General features: G+C 40.6%; 1 protein-coding gene across 1 annotated transcript in view; it reads right to left on the bottom strand.

The window, feature by feature from the left end:
- Positions 1 to 1958: 1958 nt before the first annotated feature.
- Positions 1959 to 17318, bottom strand: part of FAM81A (family with sequence similarity 81 member A) — a 61511-nt gene continuing 46151 nt past the window's right edge. The window contains exons 6-8 of the mRNA XM_028099909.2: positions 16605 to 16740; positions 14826 to 15021; positions 1959 to 4305 (exon numbers count right to left, since the gene is read on the bottom strand). Coding sequence (XP_027955710.1) covers positions 4181 to 4305; positions 14826 to 15021; positions 16605 to 16740 — 457 coding nt within the window. The 3' untranslated portion in view covers positions 1959 to 4180. The remainder of the gene's footprint in view (positions 4306 to 14825; positions 15022 to 16604; positions 16741 to 17318) is intronic.

Raw genomic sequence — 17318 nt, 5'->3', positions numbered from 1 at the left:
ACCCTGAGATCACGACCTGAGCCGAAACCAAGAGTCAGATGTTTAACCGACTGAGCCACCCAGGTGCCCCTAGTTTAACCATTTTTTAAAAAGATTTATTTATCTTAGCACACGGAGGGGAGGGGCAGAGGGAGAGAGAGTCTTAAGCAGACTCCCTGCTGAGCACAGAGCCCAACACAGGGCTTGATCCCAAAACCCTGAGATCACAACCTGAGCCGAAACCAAGAGTTGGACACTTAACCAACTGCACCACCCAGGCATCCCTAACCATTTTTAAATGTATAGTTCTGTGTCATTAAGTACATTATGTGCATTAAGTACATTCGCATTGTTTGCAACCATCACCACCATCCATCTTCAAAATTTTTCCTTTTCTCCAACTGAAACTCTGTACCCATTTGATACTAACTCCCATCCCCGCCCCACCCCCAAGCTCCTGGCAACTATCATGCTACTCTGTTTCTATGAATTTGACTCTTCTCTGTACCTCATACAAGTGGAATCATACAACATTTGTCTTTTTGTGACTTGCTTATTTCACTAAACAAAACGTCCTCAAGATTCATCCATGCTATAAACGTGTCAGAATTTCTTTCCTTGTTATGGCCACATAGTATTCCATTGTTATGTATACACATTTGCTTATTCACTGCTTCCACCTTCTGGGTCTGACCCCACCCATCGTAGCCTTCTCAACACTGGCCCCTCAGCGGATGCACCTCATTCCAGGCTTAGTCCTGGGGAAGCCACACCTGCTCCAGGGATGAGCCTCACTAGCCTGAGGATCTGCCCAGAGCTTCCCCACATTCAGGGACTGTCCCCATTCTGGTCCTGTCCACTTATCTTTTCATCCAGGCTCTACTGCTCTTCTGTGTCTCAGGCTAGGATACCACTTTCTTTGGAGGACAGAGTCACTTCCCATAAATGATCCCAGCAGGTAATGGGATGCTTTGAACCAAAACATAGACGCCCCCATATACATTGCTATGTTACACCACCAATAGCTCCCCTCCCATACCCCATATTTGACCACTTAATACCCAATATTGCATTAAGTACTTCAGCATTTCAAAAATTATAACCTAGCTGCCTGTTTTAAACAATAACTTCCATTCTGCAGATGAGAAAACTGAGATTCAGAAAGGTTAAGAGAACTGCCCGAGGTCACACAGCTAGAAGGGGACAGTGACAGAAGAACTCCATCTAGTTACCATTGAGTTTCCAGGATGTCATGAGTGGTTTGTGGGCTTTTTTCAGGCCAAGAGCCAAGTGGGATAAGCATGGTTTAGAGGGAATCGTTCTGTTCTGCTCTGCGATCACCCAACGTAACTCCTCTCCCAGTGCACAGAACCACAGTCCACTGCATAGGACAGACCAAGCACAGGGCTTGAAATGCCTGGGACCCCTCAGTCCTGTGGCACCAAATGGCCCCATCTCCCTCGCCTCCACCGATAAACCAGAGGAAGACCTCTGACTCAAGTGAAGCTACTGAGGTGTCCCTCGTAGGTGTTTGGAACTGGGACATTAAAAAGCAAAGGGACGCCGATGGTGGAGCTGTAAGGTCCTATAGAGATGGGGCTGCAGGTGGTGGCCTGGCGAGTCAGTTACGCGGGAAGCAAGGACGTTATCTTGAGAGGTAGGATAGCGGCATACCGGTCAGGTGCCCAGACTGTGGAAGCAGTCTGCCTGGTGTGAATCATCGATCCCATTTTTCTCATCTGTGAAACGGGGAAGTGAACAGTCCTCGCTGCTCCCATGAATGAGTGAACACACACCTCCGAGAGTCCACAGCACAGGCGTACAACACACACTAGCAACCACCAGCTGGCGTGAGTCCAGACGCGAGAAGGCACGGCGGCCTCAGAGACCTCCAGGCGGAGCAGCTGCCCGTGACTTTCCAGTTCCCAGTAGGTGGCCTCACACCAAAATACTTTTAAATTTAAAAATCGTACACCATGTTTATTTGGAAACTTTATTCTTTTTATTGCAAATTTCTGGTAAAGGAAAGAACACGGAAGCTGATCCTCGTTTACTTTGGTCATAAGAGTGCGCTGTGGCTCAGTGGCTTCCAACCTGAGCGGCCTCTGAATCGCCCGGTGGCCTTTGATGCCTACAGATGCCTGGGTCCCATCTCCCAGAGGTTCTGGCTCTGCTGGCCTAGGGCACAGCCCAGGCATCAGTAGCTCTTTGAACGCCCTGGGCGGTTCCAGCATGTTGCCAGGGTGGAGAACCCTTGCCAGAGCTCATGACATGAGGTTGGCAGCATCAGAAGCACCTGAGCAATTTCAGCGGACAGCCAGCCGTCACCTGCTCATGTCAGCCCTCAACCTGAGTCCAGCTGGCCTGTCTCCCCCTCTCCCCACGTGCCTCATGCGCGGACTCGTCCTCCTCCAGAGGCCACAGAGGAGAGACGCTGGAGGGGGCATAGTTCTCTGTGCTGTGGCTTGTGCTTCAGCAGGGAAAACTGTACTAGATGTGCTTACTCTATCACAAAAAGAAACCCACTTTCTGATTGCAAAAGAGCACTCACCTTTGTTTTTTCATTGTTAAGTGGATATCATCTTCCTATATACTGACGCAAAGATTTGTGACAAAATTGAGGAACTACGTGTTGGATGACACATTCCTTATATGATTTCTCAGGTCCAAATTTTTAAAGAATTTTTGTCCAGCCATTGAAGGTAAAATACTATGAACTTTAGCAGCATATTTTACATGGGTAAACAGTAATAGCCAGTTACATATTTCATTTATGATTTATCCTAAAAATAGAAAATGTTTTAATTTTCCTGAGTCCTTGGCAAACAAAAAACAATTTTTTAAAAAATTTTAAAGAATTGTTTTCCTTTTCCTGGGCACCCTCACAGTTTAGAACAGTGTGCGTCTCACCATTGGTTTGTACAAACACAGGTGAACAATTTCACTGGTGCCAACTTTCAATGACTAATCAAATATGGCGATTGAAAAGAAAACACCCATCAACTACAAAGCTGCTCAAAATGAAAGTTTCTTGACAGTGTTATAAATGCAATATCAATTTGATTCTCTGTCCATACAAAAGTATGAATTTCTATTTCATTAATACTACTGAATGATTAATGTCTTACCAGTGATAAAATTTTTAGAACATTTAAAAATTACATAGGATCCCATTTTTACATCATAATTCTGATGTATTATCATGCCTTCTATTTTGTCCGTAAAACTTTTAGAGGATACAGTGCATTGACGTGGTAAAACCAAGGCACAAGAATACAGTTACAATAAGTGTGTATAAACCTTAGTTAGCACTTTGTGCCAATTTTGGAAACATTTAGAGAGGAGATCATAAAGCCTGAAAAATTCTCACATCCTATTATAATTAACAAACAATTAATTGTGCAATAAACACACTATTAACCACCATTCCATTATTAAATATATGGCTATCACTATACAGGCTGTGGATAATTGAAAAAAGTTTTCAATATTAAAACCTGGTATAAGTAGGTGGTCGATGTGGATATGGTGCCTTGCATTATCTAGATAACTGTCTTAAGTTTCCACTTTAATTTGCAATGTATATGGCAGTTATCAATCTTCAAGCTATTTTCATTACATAAATGGTGGCAGGGGTGGTTTTCCAAAAGTTAAATCCCTTCTCCCTACAAAAGACAGAAGATTTACAAGATAACCATATAAGAAATGCACAGATAACAATAATAAAATCCAAATATGGACTAAAAGGTTGAATTCTAGTCTACCAGGACATTCTCTTAATTTAGGGTGAGGAGCAACACATTCCTGTGACAATTCATTAGTTTCTTAATTAAAAAAAAAATCACCATGACATTTTTCAAAATAGTGAAGTCTTGGCTAGAGCGTCAAGCATTGAAGGAAAGTCGTTAAGTCTTTTCATTCATAAAATGAAGGGGATAAAAGCTTTTCCAAATCTAGGGGCAGGGAGGATATTCCATCAAATTTAGAGAAATGGAATAAAGTGGTAAAAATTGTACTTAATACTTTTAAAGAAAGTGTTTTTGAGACTCAAGGTAAACATTCAGACCCATGAAAACACATTGCTTGGCACATGCACGCCATGAATAGAACACTCCTGAATGTGGTGACAGCCTAGCTACAGAGGTATCCAGCTCTCGGCCCACTGGCAGAACCACTTGTGAGGTCCTTGTCCCAGCTCCCTTCACATGGGAGCCTCTGGCTTCTGCATCTGCTGGATTTGCTTCTGCAGCTGGTCCTTGTCCAACTTCATCTTGGCTTCAAGAACTTGCCTGAGGGATCCTATGCTTTCATAGATGGCTGTAAACCCTTTAAGAAGAGGTAAATTTTACAAGGGTTAATATTAAAAAACAATGCTGTGTCTACACACATATAGTAACAGTTGATTTGGGCAAAAATTATCAGTAGATGCTAAAACTACTAGAGTAAAAGTTTGAGAGGGAACAGGATAGTTACACAGTTTTATAGTATCTCCCTACAGATTACTTTCTAATTACAAAGGGAGAAGGGAACTATCACAATGGAGAAATCTGGCAGATACCACTTTAACCAAGGGATCGGAGGTAACGTCACTAATACCAGGAGAAACCAACATCATGTAAGGTTCCCTGACACGTGAGGGACACACCGCTTCTGTGACATTTCTGTCCAAAATGTACAACCTGAATCTAATTAAGAGGAAGCAAACAGACCCAAACTGACATTCTACAAAATACTGGCCTGTATTCTTTAATGACGTAACATCACCAAGGAACTGCTCCATATTAAAAGACACTAAATAAAGAAACATGGTAACTATGCTGTATGATTCTGGAACAGAAACTAGACCAGGGAACGTCTGCTATAATGGAAATAATGGTGAAAGTGAAAATTGAATAATGAAAAAATTTTCATTAATATTTCATTGGACTATACTTATTTAAGAGAATGTTCCTGTCCTTAGGGTATATAGATTGAAGTAATAAACGAGTAAAAAGGCATCATGACTTCTGCAACTTATTCCCAAATGACTTAGAGAAAAAAACTATATTTACACACACACACACACACACACACACACACACACACACACACACTCCCATCACACAATGAGATTAAGAAAATTTCCAAAATGTTAACAATTGGTTAGTCTCTATTAAAGATGTATAGCATTTTTGGACTATTCTTACAGTTTTTCTAAACTTGAAATAATTTCAAAATAAAAAGCAAAACAAAAGAAAAAATTCCCCATCAAAAAAGCATTTCCTATTCTCTATTTCTATGGGTTTTTAAAATACATGTTTAAAAGGTCTCATCTTCATTAGTAAATTTAGAATTTTCTCTCAGGGGCATCTGGGTAGCTCACTTGGTCAGCTGAGTGTCCAACTTTGGATTTCAGCTCAGGTGATGCTCTCAGGGTCATGGGATCAAGACCCGTGCTGGGCTCTGTGTTCAGCGCAGAGTCTGCTCGAGAGTCTCTCCCTCTGCCCCTCCCACTCATGCTCTCACGCTCTCTCTCTCTCTCTCTCTCTCTCGCTTGCTTTAAAAATAAATAAATAAATCTTTAGGGGGGAAAAAAGAATTTTCTCCTAGAAAATTTTCTCTATTGGCAATTCATGTCATATAAGGAATATTACTTATTAAAAATAACATTCTTATTGAATAGAAAGATACAACATGTAAAAGAGTAGGTGACAAATCAGCATGTATGGCATGAGCTTTCATTCAAAAAAAGCACATAATATGTATAAAATGATATATATAAAGATGACTTCTGGGTGAAAGACGTTATGAGGATTTAAAAACTATTTTGTGCTTTCTTATTTTCCATTAAGAAATACACTGTTTTTGGAATAAGAAAAAGTAAATCTTTTTATTTTTAAAAAGTTCATATGCCCTTCTTATTAGGTACTGAATACTAACCACCTCAGTGGCATGTTGAATAAAAGAGAATAAACTGCCCCAGGGAATGATGCAAAGTTAAACACTGATGAAATATTCACATACCATATTCTAATAGCCCCCAAGACAAAGAAAGTTCATTTTTATCGTCACAAGTTCTTCAATGCATAAATTTAACTGTGACTTCTACTTATTTTTTTTTTATTTAGTCATTTGTCAGAGAGAAAGAGTGCGCAAGCAGGGGGAGCGGCAGGCGGAGGGAGAAGCAGGCTCCCCGCTGAGCAGGGAGCCTGATGCGGGACTCGATCCCAGACCCCGAGATCATGACCCGAGCCGAAGGCAGGTGTTTAACTGACTGAGCCACCCAGGCGCCCCTGTGACTTCTACTTAAATAAAATAATAAGCTTTTGGTAGTGACAACAAAACTATTCTTGAGATAACAAACTACTTTTATTTCCATGTTGGCCAAAGTAGATTCTACAGAAGAAAATTATGGAATCATAGAACTGGAAGGAGCTAGGAGATAATACAGTGCCCCTCGTCACACTGTAAGACTGTCTTGTCTTTCCCGACCATAACCAACCAGCCTCCACTTGAATACGTTCAGTCACAAAGAGTTCTCAGGCTCACAAAGCCACCAGTGTCTTTTTAGGACCTGTTACCTGAGGATACTCCTGCCTCATGTTGAGTTAGAATCTGTCTTCAAGTAACTTCCACATACTGGTTCCAGGACTGTATTCCTAAGCTCACAGTGTAAGTCCGTCTAGCCCCTCCTTTATATGCGACAGTACTTGAGACCTGGAAATCAGCTTTACCACTTTCTTCTAAACAAATGTGAATTAATGGGCCCTGTTGACTTCTGAGAGGAGGAAAATCATTCGCTGCCATGGTAGCATACTGCCTGAGGTAAAAAATAAGCCTTCAAAAGCCGCTCCAATATAGAGGTTCATTTCTGAGGCATACTGATCGTGGCTATGAACATTAACGAACCCACAGATGGCACTAAAGAAAGTGCACATCAGTTGCAAACTGAGCAATTTTCGTTTGTGTGCCCGTCTCTCATGATGGCTTTCCATGTACTTGGAACTGAAACAACACTTTAGTTCAATACAGTACAGCTACTTAGAAAATCACCTAAGGACATTTCACTGTGATTACCATTAGCTGGGTTCACAGGGTGTTGCAGGGGGATGCTCATTAATTGGTTTTCAGATCCCATTGAAAATAACCCATGAGTGGGAGTCCAAGTCCAAACTGTGGGACCCTCAGTTTCGTCTGGTCACAGGAATTCAGCTAGCTAGCTATCAAACATTCTGAACACCTGCAAACTCAACCAGAGAGCTAAGAAAAGAATACCTGCAACTCTACAAATAGAAAAGTGACCACTTTTTGCAAGATAGGAGGTGTGGAGAAGTGAATCCAAGGCGACATATGGGAAGATAGACCGCAGGGGGAGGGAGCCTCCATCAGCCAGCTACTGGCAAGTGATAGAGCAGCGGAGCACAAAAACGGAACTTTTAGAAGTCTGCTCTGGTGAGGGATGTCCCTGCCTGAAAGGCACTCAGGTGGGGGACAGTGTGGTCTCAGGATCCCTGGGGTCACAGAAAGAACAGGGGTGCCTGAGTGCAGCAGAGCTCCCAGGCATCAGAGCGGGGAAGCCGGCTGCAATCAGCGAGCCCAGGAGTGGGCTCTCAGCTTGGGGTTGCCATAAACCATGAACCGTGGCAGAGCTGGGCAACTGCTCTCCAAGCAGGGACCAGGAAGTAGTGAACAGAGGTGAGACCCCTCTTCCTTCACTGGGAGAAGTGGCGCGGGTGCACGCCACAGGGGTTTGCAGGGTTCAGAGACTGGAAATGGGGTCATGTGCCTGAGATAGAAAGGCTCAGTCACAGGCTGGGGGAGCACAGAGAGCAGATGGAGACCAGGGAGACAGGAGTGATCGACTGCTTTTCCCTGCAGGCCCACTGAGGAGTGGGGCCCTGAGCTTCCAGTTACAGGGCTGGAGATTGGAGGCCGCCATTTTCATTCTCATTCTCTAAAGCTGCACAGAAAGCCTTCAGGGAGCAAAAGCCACAGAGAGTAAACAGGAGCAGATTACTTAGTCCAGCCCCTGGCAAGGGCGGTACAATTCCAGCTGGGGCAAAGACACCTGAGAATCAGCATAACAGGCCCCTCCCCCGGAAGATCAGCAAGAACATCCGGCTAAAACCAAGTTTACTGATCATAGAGAACGGCAAAACTCCAGTGCTGGGGGAATATAGTATATAGAATTCATTTTTTTTTTCCCCATGAGTCTCTAGTCTTTCAATTTTAATTTTTTTTCCTCTTTCCTTTTTCAACCAATTTCTTATTTTTTTAAGATTTTATTTATTTTCTTTCTTTCTTTCTTTCTCTTTCTTTCTTTCTTTCTTTCCTCTTCCTTCCTTCCTTCCTTCCTTTCTTTCTTTCTTTACTTGTCACACACAGAGAGAGAGAGAGAGAGAGCAAGCACAGAGGAGGCAGCAGGCAGTGGGAGAAACAGGCTTCCCGCTGAGCAAGGAGCCCAATGCGGGACTCGATCCCAGGACCCTGGGATCATGACCTGAGCTGAAGGCAGACACTTAACCGACTGAGACACCCAGGCATCCCAACCAATTTCTTATTTTATCAACTTTTTAAATCTTTTTTAATTTTCATTTTTACAGTTACATTTTATCCTTTCATTGTATTTAATTTTATTTTTGTATATATATGTTTTTCTTTCTTTACAATTTTGGGATGCAGTTTCTTCTAACAAACAGACCAAAATACACCCAGAATCTAGTGTATGGCTCTGTTCTCTTCACTGTCTGATCATATTCTCTCTCCTTTTTTTCTTTTTCTTTTCTTTTTTTTTTTTTGTTAAAGTCTTTTTGAATTTTCATCTTTACAGTTACATTCTATCCTTTCAATGTATTTAATCTTATTTTTGTATGTATATAAGTTCTTCTTTCTTTACAAGTTTGGGATGTATTTTATTCTAATAAACTGACCAAAATATACTCAGGATATAGTATAATGCTCTCTTCTGTTCACCTATCTGCTTATATACCTTCTTTTTCTTTTCCCCTTTTGGTTTGTTTTGGTCTTTTAACTTTCATTTTTACAGTTACATTCTATCCTTTCATTGTATGTAATTTTATTTTTGTACATATATAAATTTTTCTTTCTTTACAATTTTGGGATCTAGTTTTCTAACAAACAGATCAAAATACACACAGGATCTAGTATACTGCTCTGCTCTGTTCACCTGTCTGATTATATTATTTTTAAAAAATTTTTTTCTTTTTGGTTTTGGGTCTCTTCTGATTTGTTTAGCATATATTTCTCTGGGGTCGTTGTTGCCATTTTAGTATTTTGTTCTCTCGTTCATCTATTCTTCTCTGGACAGAATGACAAGACGGAAAAACTCACCTCAAAAAAAAGAACAAGAGGCAGTACTGACTGCCAGGGACCTAACCAATACAGACATTAGTAAGATGTCAGAACTAGAGTTCAGAATAACAATTATAAAGATACTAGCAGGCCCTGAAAAAAGCACAGAAGACACCAGAAAATCCCTTTCTGGGGAAATAAAAGAACTGAAATCTAATCAAGTTGAAAAAAGGATATTAATGAGATGCAATAAAAAATGGAGGCTCCAACTGCTAGGATAAATAAGGCAGAAGAGAGAATTAGTGATATAGAAGACCAAATGATGGAGAATAAAGAAGCTGAGAAAAAGAGGGATAAACAACTACTGGATCATGAGGGGATAATTCGAGAGATAAGTGATACCATAAAGCAAAATAATATTAGAATAAGTGGAATCACAGAAGAAGAGGAAAGAGGTGGGGGAGGGCAGAAGGTAAACTGGAGCAAATTATAGTTGAGAACTTCCCTAATCTGGGGAAAGAAACAGGCATTCAAGTCCAGGAGGTCCAGAGAACACCCCTCAAAATCAATAAAAATAGGCCAGCACCCCAACTTCTAATAGTGAAACTTACAAATCTCAGAGACAAAGAGAAAATCCTGAAAGCAGCTCTGGACAAGAGGTCCATAACCTACAAGGGTAGAAACATTAGATTGGCAGAAGACCTATCCACAGAGACCTGGCAGGCCAGAAAGGACTGGCATGATATATTCAGGGTGCTAACTGAGAAAAGTATGCAGCCAAGAATACTTTATCCAGCTAAGATGGCATTCAAAATAGGAGAGAGAAAAAGCTTCCAGGACAAACAGAAATTAAAAGAATTTGGGATCACTAAACCAGCCCTTCAAGTAATATTAAAAGGGATCCTTTAAGCAAAGAGAGAGCCCAAAAGTAACAAAGACCATAAAGGAACAGAGACAATATACAGAAACAGTGACTTTACAGGTAATACAATGGCACTAAATTCATATCTTTCAATAGCTACTCTGAATGTCAATGGGCTAAATGCCCCAATCAAAAGACACAGGGTATCAGATTGGATAAAAAAGATTCATCGATACGCTGTCTGCAAGAGACTCATTTTAGACCCAAAGACACCTCCAGATTGAAAGTGAAGGGGTGGAAGACCATTTATCATGCTCATGGACATCAAAAGAAAGCTGGGGTGGCAAGCCTTATATCAGACAAATTAGATTTTAAACCAAAGACTGTAATAAGAGATGAGGAAGGACACTATATCATAATTAAAGGGTCTATCCAACAAGAAGATCTAACAATGGTAAATATTTATGCCCCTAAAATGGGAGCAGCCAATTATATAAACCAATTATTAACAAAATTAAAGAAACACATCGATAATAATTCAATAATAGGGACTTTTAAGACCCCACTCACTGCAATGGACAAATCATCTAAGCAGACAATCAACAAGAAAACAAGGGCTTTAAATAACACACTGGACCAGATGGACTTCACAGATATATTCAGAGCATTCCACCCTAAAGCAACAGAATACACATTCTTCTGGAGTGCACATGGAACATTCTCCAGAATAGATCACATCCTGGGTCACAAATCAGGTCTCAACCAGTACCAAAAGACTGGGATCATTCCCTGCATATTTTTGGACCACAATGCTTTGAAATTGGAACTCAATTACAAAAGGAAATTTGGTTAAGAACTCAAATACATGGAGGCTAAAGAGCATCCTACTAAAGAATGAATGGGTCAACCAGGAAACTAAAGAAGAATTTTAAAAATTCACGGAAACAAATGAAAACAAAAACACAACTGTTCAAAATCTTTGGGATGCAGCAAAGGCGATCCTAAGAGGGAAGTATATAGCAATACAAGACTTTCTCAAGAAACAAGAAAGGTCTTAAATACACAACCTAATCTTACACCTAAAAGAGCTAGAGAAAGAACAGAAAATAAAGCCTAAACCCAGCAGGAGAAAAGAATTAATAAAGATTAGAGCAGAAATCAATGAAATAGAAACCAAAAAAACAGCAGAACAGATCAACGAAATTAGGAGCTGGTTCTTTGAAAGAATAAGATCAATAAACCCCTGGCCAGACTTATCAAAAAGAAAAGAGAAAGGACCCAAGTAAATGAAATTATGAATGAAAGAGGTCACAACCAACACTGAAGAAATACAATTATAAAAACATATTATGAGCAACTATATGCCAACAAATTAGGCAATCAGGAAGAAATATCCATTTCTAGAGACGTACATACTACCAAAACAGAAACAGGAAGGAACAGAAAACCTGAACAGACCCATAACCAGCAAGCAAATTGAAGCAGTAATCAAAAATCTCCCAACAAATAAGAATCCAGGGATGGATGGCTTCCCAGGGGAATTCTACTAAACATTTAAAGAAGAATTAATACCTATTCTTCTGAAGCTGTTTCAAAAAATAGAAATGGAATGAAAACTTCCAAACTCTTTCTATGAGGTCAGCATTATTACCTTGATCCCAAAACCAGACAAAGACCCCACCAAAAAGGAGAATTACAGGGGCCCTGGGTGGCTCAGTCATTGAGCGTCTGCCTTCGGCTCTGGTCATGATCCCAGGGTCCTGGGATCAAGCCCTGCATCGGGCTCCCTGCTTAGCAGGAGAACTGCTTCTCCCTCTCCCACTCCCCCTGCTTGTATTCCCTCTCTCACTGTCTCTCTCTCTGTCAAATAAATAAATAAAATCTTTAAACAAACAAACAAAAAGAATTACAGACCAATATCCCTGATGAACATGGATGTAAAAATTCTCACCAAGATACTAGCCAATAGGATCCAACGGTACATTTAAAATATTAATCACCACAACCAAGTGGGATTTATTCCTGGGCTGCAAGGCAACATCCACAAATCAATGTGATACACTACATAAATAAAAGAAAGGATAAGAACCATATGATCCTCTCAAAAGATGTAGAAAAAGCATTTGACAAAGTACAGCATCGTTTCTTGATTAAAACTCTTCACAGTGTAGGGACAGAGGGGTATATACCTCAATATCATAAAAGCCATCTACAAAAAGTCCACAGCAAATATCATTCTCAATGGGAAAAAACTTGAGAGCTTTTCCCCTAAGGTCAGGAACAAAGCAGGGATGTCCACTCTCACCACTGTTGTTCAGCATAGTTCCACAAGTCCTAGCCTCAGCAATCAGACAACAGAAAGAAATAAAAGGCATCCAAATTGGCAAAGAAGAAGTCAAACTCTCGCTCTCTGCAGATGACATGATACTCTATGTGAAAAACCCAAAAGACTCCACCCCAAAATTGCTAGAACTCATACAGGAATTCAGCAAAGTGGCAAAATATAAAATCAATGCACCGAAATCAGTCGTATTTCTATACATCAACAATGAGACAGAAGAAAGAGAAATTAAGGAGTTGATCCCACTTACATTGCACCAAAAACCGTAAGATACCTAGGAATAAGCCTAACCAAAGAGACAAAGGATCTGTACTCAGAAAACTATAGAACACTCATGAAAGAAATTGAAGAAGACCACAAAGAAATGAAAAAACGTTCCATGCTCATGGACCAGAAGAACAAATATTGTTAAAATGTCTATGTTACCTAGAGCAATCTATACATTCAATGCAATCCCTATCAAAATACCATCAATTTTTTTCAGAGCTGGAACAAATAATCCTAAAATTCGTATGGAACCAGAAAAGATCCCAAATAGCCAAAGGAATGTTTAAAAAAAAAAAACTGGTGGCATCACAATTCCAGACTTCAAGCTGTATTACAAAGCTATAATCATCAAGACAGTATGGTACTGGCACAAAAACAGACACATAGATCAACAGAACAGAACAGAGAACCCAGAAATGGACCCTCAAATCTCTGGTCAACTACTCTTTGACAAAGCAGGAAAGAATACCCAGTGGAAAAAAGACAGTCTGTTCAACAAATGGTGTTGGGAAAATTGGACAGCCACATGCAGAAGAATGAAACTGGACCATTTTCTTACACCATACACAAAAATAGACTCAAAATGCATGAAAGACCTAACTGTGAGACAGGAATCCTTCAAAATCCTAGAGGAGAACACAGGCAGCAACCTCTGTGACCTCAGCCGCAGCCACTTCTTGCTAGACACGTCTCCAAAGGCAAGGGAAACAAAAGCAAAAATGAGCTATCGGGATTTTATCAAAATAAAAGGCTTTTGCACAGCAAAGGAAACAGTCGACAAAACCAAAAGACAACCAACATAGACGATATTTGCAAATGTCTTATCAGATAAAGGGCTAATATCCAAAATCTATAAAGAACTTATCAAACTTGGTAAGAACAATCAAGAAATGGGCAGAAGACATGAACAGACATTTCTCCAAAGAGGACATACAAATGGCCAATAGACACATGAAAAAATGCTCAATGTCACCTGGCATCAGGGAAATACAAATCAAAACCTCAATGAGATACTGCCTCACACCAGTCAGAATGGCTAAAATTAACAAGTCCGGAAATGACAGATATTGGTGAGGATGCAGAGAAAGGGGAATCTTTACAATGTTGGTGGGAATGCAAGCTGGTATAGCCACTCCGGAAAACAGTATGGAGGTTCCTCAAAAAGTTGAAAATAGAGCTACCCTATAACCCAGCAATTACACTACTGGATATTTGTCCCAAAGATACAAATGTAGTGATCCAAAGGGCCACCTGCACCCCAATGTTTATAGCAGCAATGTCCACAATAGCCAAACTATGAAAAGAGCCCAGATGTCCATCAACAAATGAATGGATAAAGATGTGGTATATATATATATATATATATATATATATATATATAATGGAATATTATGCAGCCATCAAAAAATGAAATTTTGCCATTTGCAACAATATATATGGAACTAGAGGGTATTATGCTAAGTGAAATAAGTCAATCAGAGAAAGGCAATTATCATATGCTCTCACTAATATGTGGATCTCACCGTTATCTCGCTCATCTCAAAACAGATGAACATAGGAAGAGAGGAAAAAATAAAACAAGACAAAATCAGAAAGGGAGACAAACCATAAAAGACTCAGTCATAGGAAATAAACTGAGGGCTGCTGCAGGGGATGGGGGTGGAGGGTTGGGGTAAATGGATGATGGGCATTAAGGAGAGCATGTGATGTGATGAGCACTGGGTTAGTTATATAAGACTGATGAATCACTGACCCCTACCTCTGAAACTACTAACACATTATATGTTAATTAATTGAATTTAAATAAAAAACACTTAAGGGCGCCTGGGTGGCTCAGTCGTTAAATGTCTGCCTTCGGCTCAGGTCATGATCCCAGGATCATGAGCCCCGCATCGGGCTCCCTGCTCAGCTGGAAGCCTGCTTCTCCCTCTCCCACTCCCCCTGCTTGTGTTCCTGCTCTCGCTGTCTCTGTCTCTGTCAAAAAAATAAATAAAATCTTAAAAAAAAATTTTTGTTAAATAAAGACTAACAATTAAAAAGAAAAGAAAAGAAAAGAACCCATGAGTCATCTGCTTTTTGGCCTACCAGCATCAACTTCTGCTTTCATTTCCTTCATGTCCTCATTCATCTGTAACTCCAGCTTGCTGATGCGCCCATGCACTTTCTCCTCTTCTTGTTTTGTTCTCTGCACTTCCATATTCTTCTTCTGACTCTCTTCTATTTTGTCAAGTCTGGCTGACATCTGGCTGAGCTTCTTCTCCATGTCCCTTTCGCTGGCTCCCTGAGATTGTGAAAAGAATTGCATCTGGTTATTCCAAAAAGAAAGTCTGTCCTGCACCTGCATCGTCACAGTATCATTTAACAACAATCTGCAGGGAACAGAACTGCAAAGGTGGCTTTTTTCTCACTCAAACATCCACTCTCCCCTGTTTCCTTAACAGACCCCCGATTTTCAGCTGGGTGTAAGCTCACCCAGAATTAAGACTACATTTTCTGCTGTCTCCTGAGGTTAGTGTGGCCATAAAGATGAAGTTCTGGCCAATGAGATGTAAGTAGAAGGGTGTGTGGCAGCTTCCAGGAAAAGCTAAAAGGCAGCTGAGACCTATCTTTGCCCCTTCTGTCTTCTTTCTGTTCCTGGAATTCAGACGTAATGGCTGGAACGCTAGTGGTCATAACTGAACTATGAGAAAAAGGGTCACTCTCTAGAACTGGCAGAGAGTGGAGCCAGAAGAATTGTGGGTTGCTGAGGACTGATAAGCTATCATATCAGCCCTGCATTCCCTACCCCCAGACAGTTTTTATGTGAAAGAGAAATACGATGCTATCTTATTAAAGCTACTATTATACTGGGGTTTACTGTTAGTTATTAACCAGCCCACATGTAAAAATAAACAGTCATCCAAAGACACAAAAGCCTACAAATGTAGTAGTATGAATCTAAGTAAATCAATCAGTAGATCTGATAATATATCTACTTAAAGAAATATTTGAAATATCAAATATTTTTTCTTTCCAACGTGCCTAGTTTTTATGGGAATCTGTGTCTGCGTGTAAGCTTTGGAGGCCAAGACTATAAACACTGAGTTGTAAGTGGGCTATTGCCTGACCTAGCTCTCTTGATGTTATACAATGCAGTCTGCATGGAGAGCAGCTCAGCCCTGAGAGACAGCAGAGTCAGAGATGCAAACTGGACCAGATGCTTCTGCTCCATCAAAGTCCAACAGGAGGAAGCAGTGCAAGAAAAGAGAAGAGAGAGGAAGATGGTCAGGCTAAATCACCAAACCAAAAAAAAAAAATGTTCTTGCCAAATACCAGTTTCAGAGCCTACTGGTTTTGAATACTCTACATGCAAGGCTTTCCTGATGGTTTTTGAGCAGTTCGGCAAACCTTCATTCTCTAGGAGAGTGGGGTAAAAAGAGAACGAAATGGAGAAGAAAAGGGTATATTTTGTTGACATGCTTCCCCGTGACTCCGCATCCTGTGGTTAGTGTGATGGAGGGGTCTATCGGGAGAAACCTAGTCGAATTGTGTTTTCCAGATGATGAAATTCAACCAAACTAGGATGAAGTTTGTAGTTAGTTCTACTTAGAAATGCAGGTGGACAATGTGGTTCATGAAGGTCTTGACTTACACTGATCTTAGCTGAAAGTGCTGAAATTTTCTACTTTGCCTTGGTTAACCAAAACAAGTCCAAGTGCTCCCTTTATAACGAACACAGAGAAAGAAAAATTCTAAGGCAAGAAACAACTGAACAGATTAATGTGGTGCTAGATCAATCAATGCTAAATTGCTAGGGATTATTCACAAACATTGCAGGCCCCCGCCAAATAACTTTACTCTATTATGCTGTGCATCAATACCTACACTGTTTTCCTTAACAACCAAGGAAAGCTGATCGATTTTCTGTAAAAGTTCTTTCTCTATCCGTTCTTGTTCCTGTTGCAACCAATTCCGTGCAGATAAAATCTCATTACTGAGTTCCTCAATCGTACCTTTAAATCTAAAATAAGAAAATCAGCAAGTTAGATGTAAAACAACTGTAAAATTACATCACACAACCTCAGTCTCTGGCTATCAAATTTCTCATAAATATGTCAGCATTAACCTTGGCTCCCTCAGAACTACAAGCTTACCTTCCCTTAGAATTGCCCTTAGCACTAAATCGGGGGTAGGGGTGGGGAGCAGGGAAGGAGGATACAACAGACAAGCTCCTGATAATACTACTGGTGAGGAGCTGATGGGGTGGGTGTGGAGGTGTCAGAGTGACACACAGATATGCCAGGGGCTCACCTTTGCCTTCACAGGGTCCCCAGTGCTCCTGGCTCAGAAAACACCCTTCCAGCCTCCTCTCTTTCCCTAGGCTCTTCCTCCTTCTCCCTGTGATCTCCCAGGACTAGAGCCTGACTGCCTTTTCTGGAATGTTCACCAAATTGCTCTCGCCCCATAGAGATATTTCCTAATTTAAACCGAAAAGCAAATTAAAAGGAAAAGAAAAAAAAAGAAAAAGAAATCCACCCTCCATTCCTCTGGTCCTCACCCTTTTCAAATACCTTAAAATAGTACTCCACGCTTGCTACT

The sequence above is a fragment of the Eumetopias jubatus genome, unplaced genomic scaffold, assembly GCF_037043125.1.
Source record: "Eumetopias jubatus isolate StellerSeaLion01/CBP00866 unplaced genomic scaffold, mEumJub1_p1.0 scaffold_7, whole genome shotgun sequence".
Classification (NCBI taxonomy): Eukaryota; Metazoa; Chordata; class Mammalia; order Carnivora; family Otariidae; genus Eumetopias; species Eumetopias jubatus.
The sequence above is the reverse complement of the archived record's forward strand: the minus strand, read 5'-3'. Positions and strand labels throughout refer to the sequence as shown.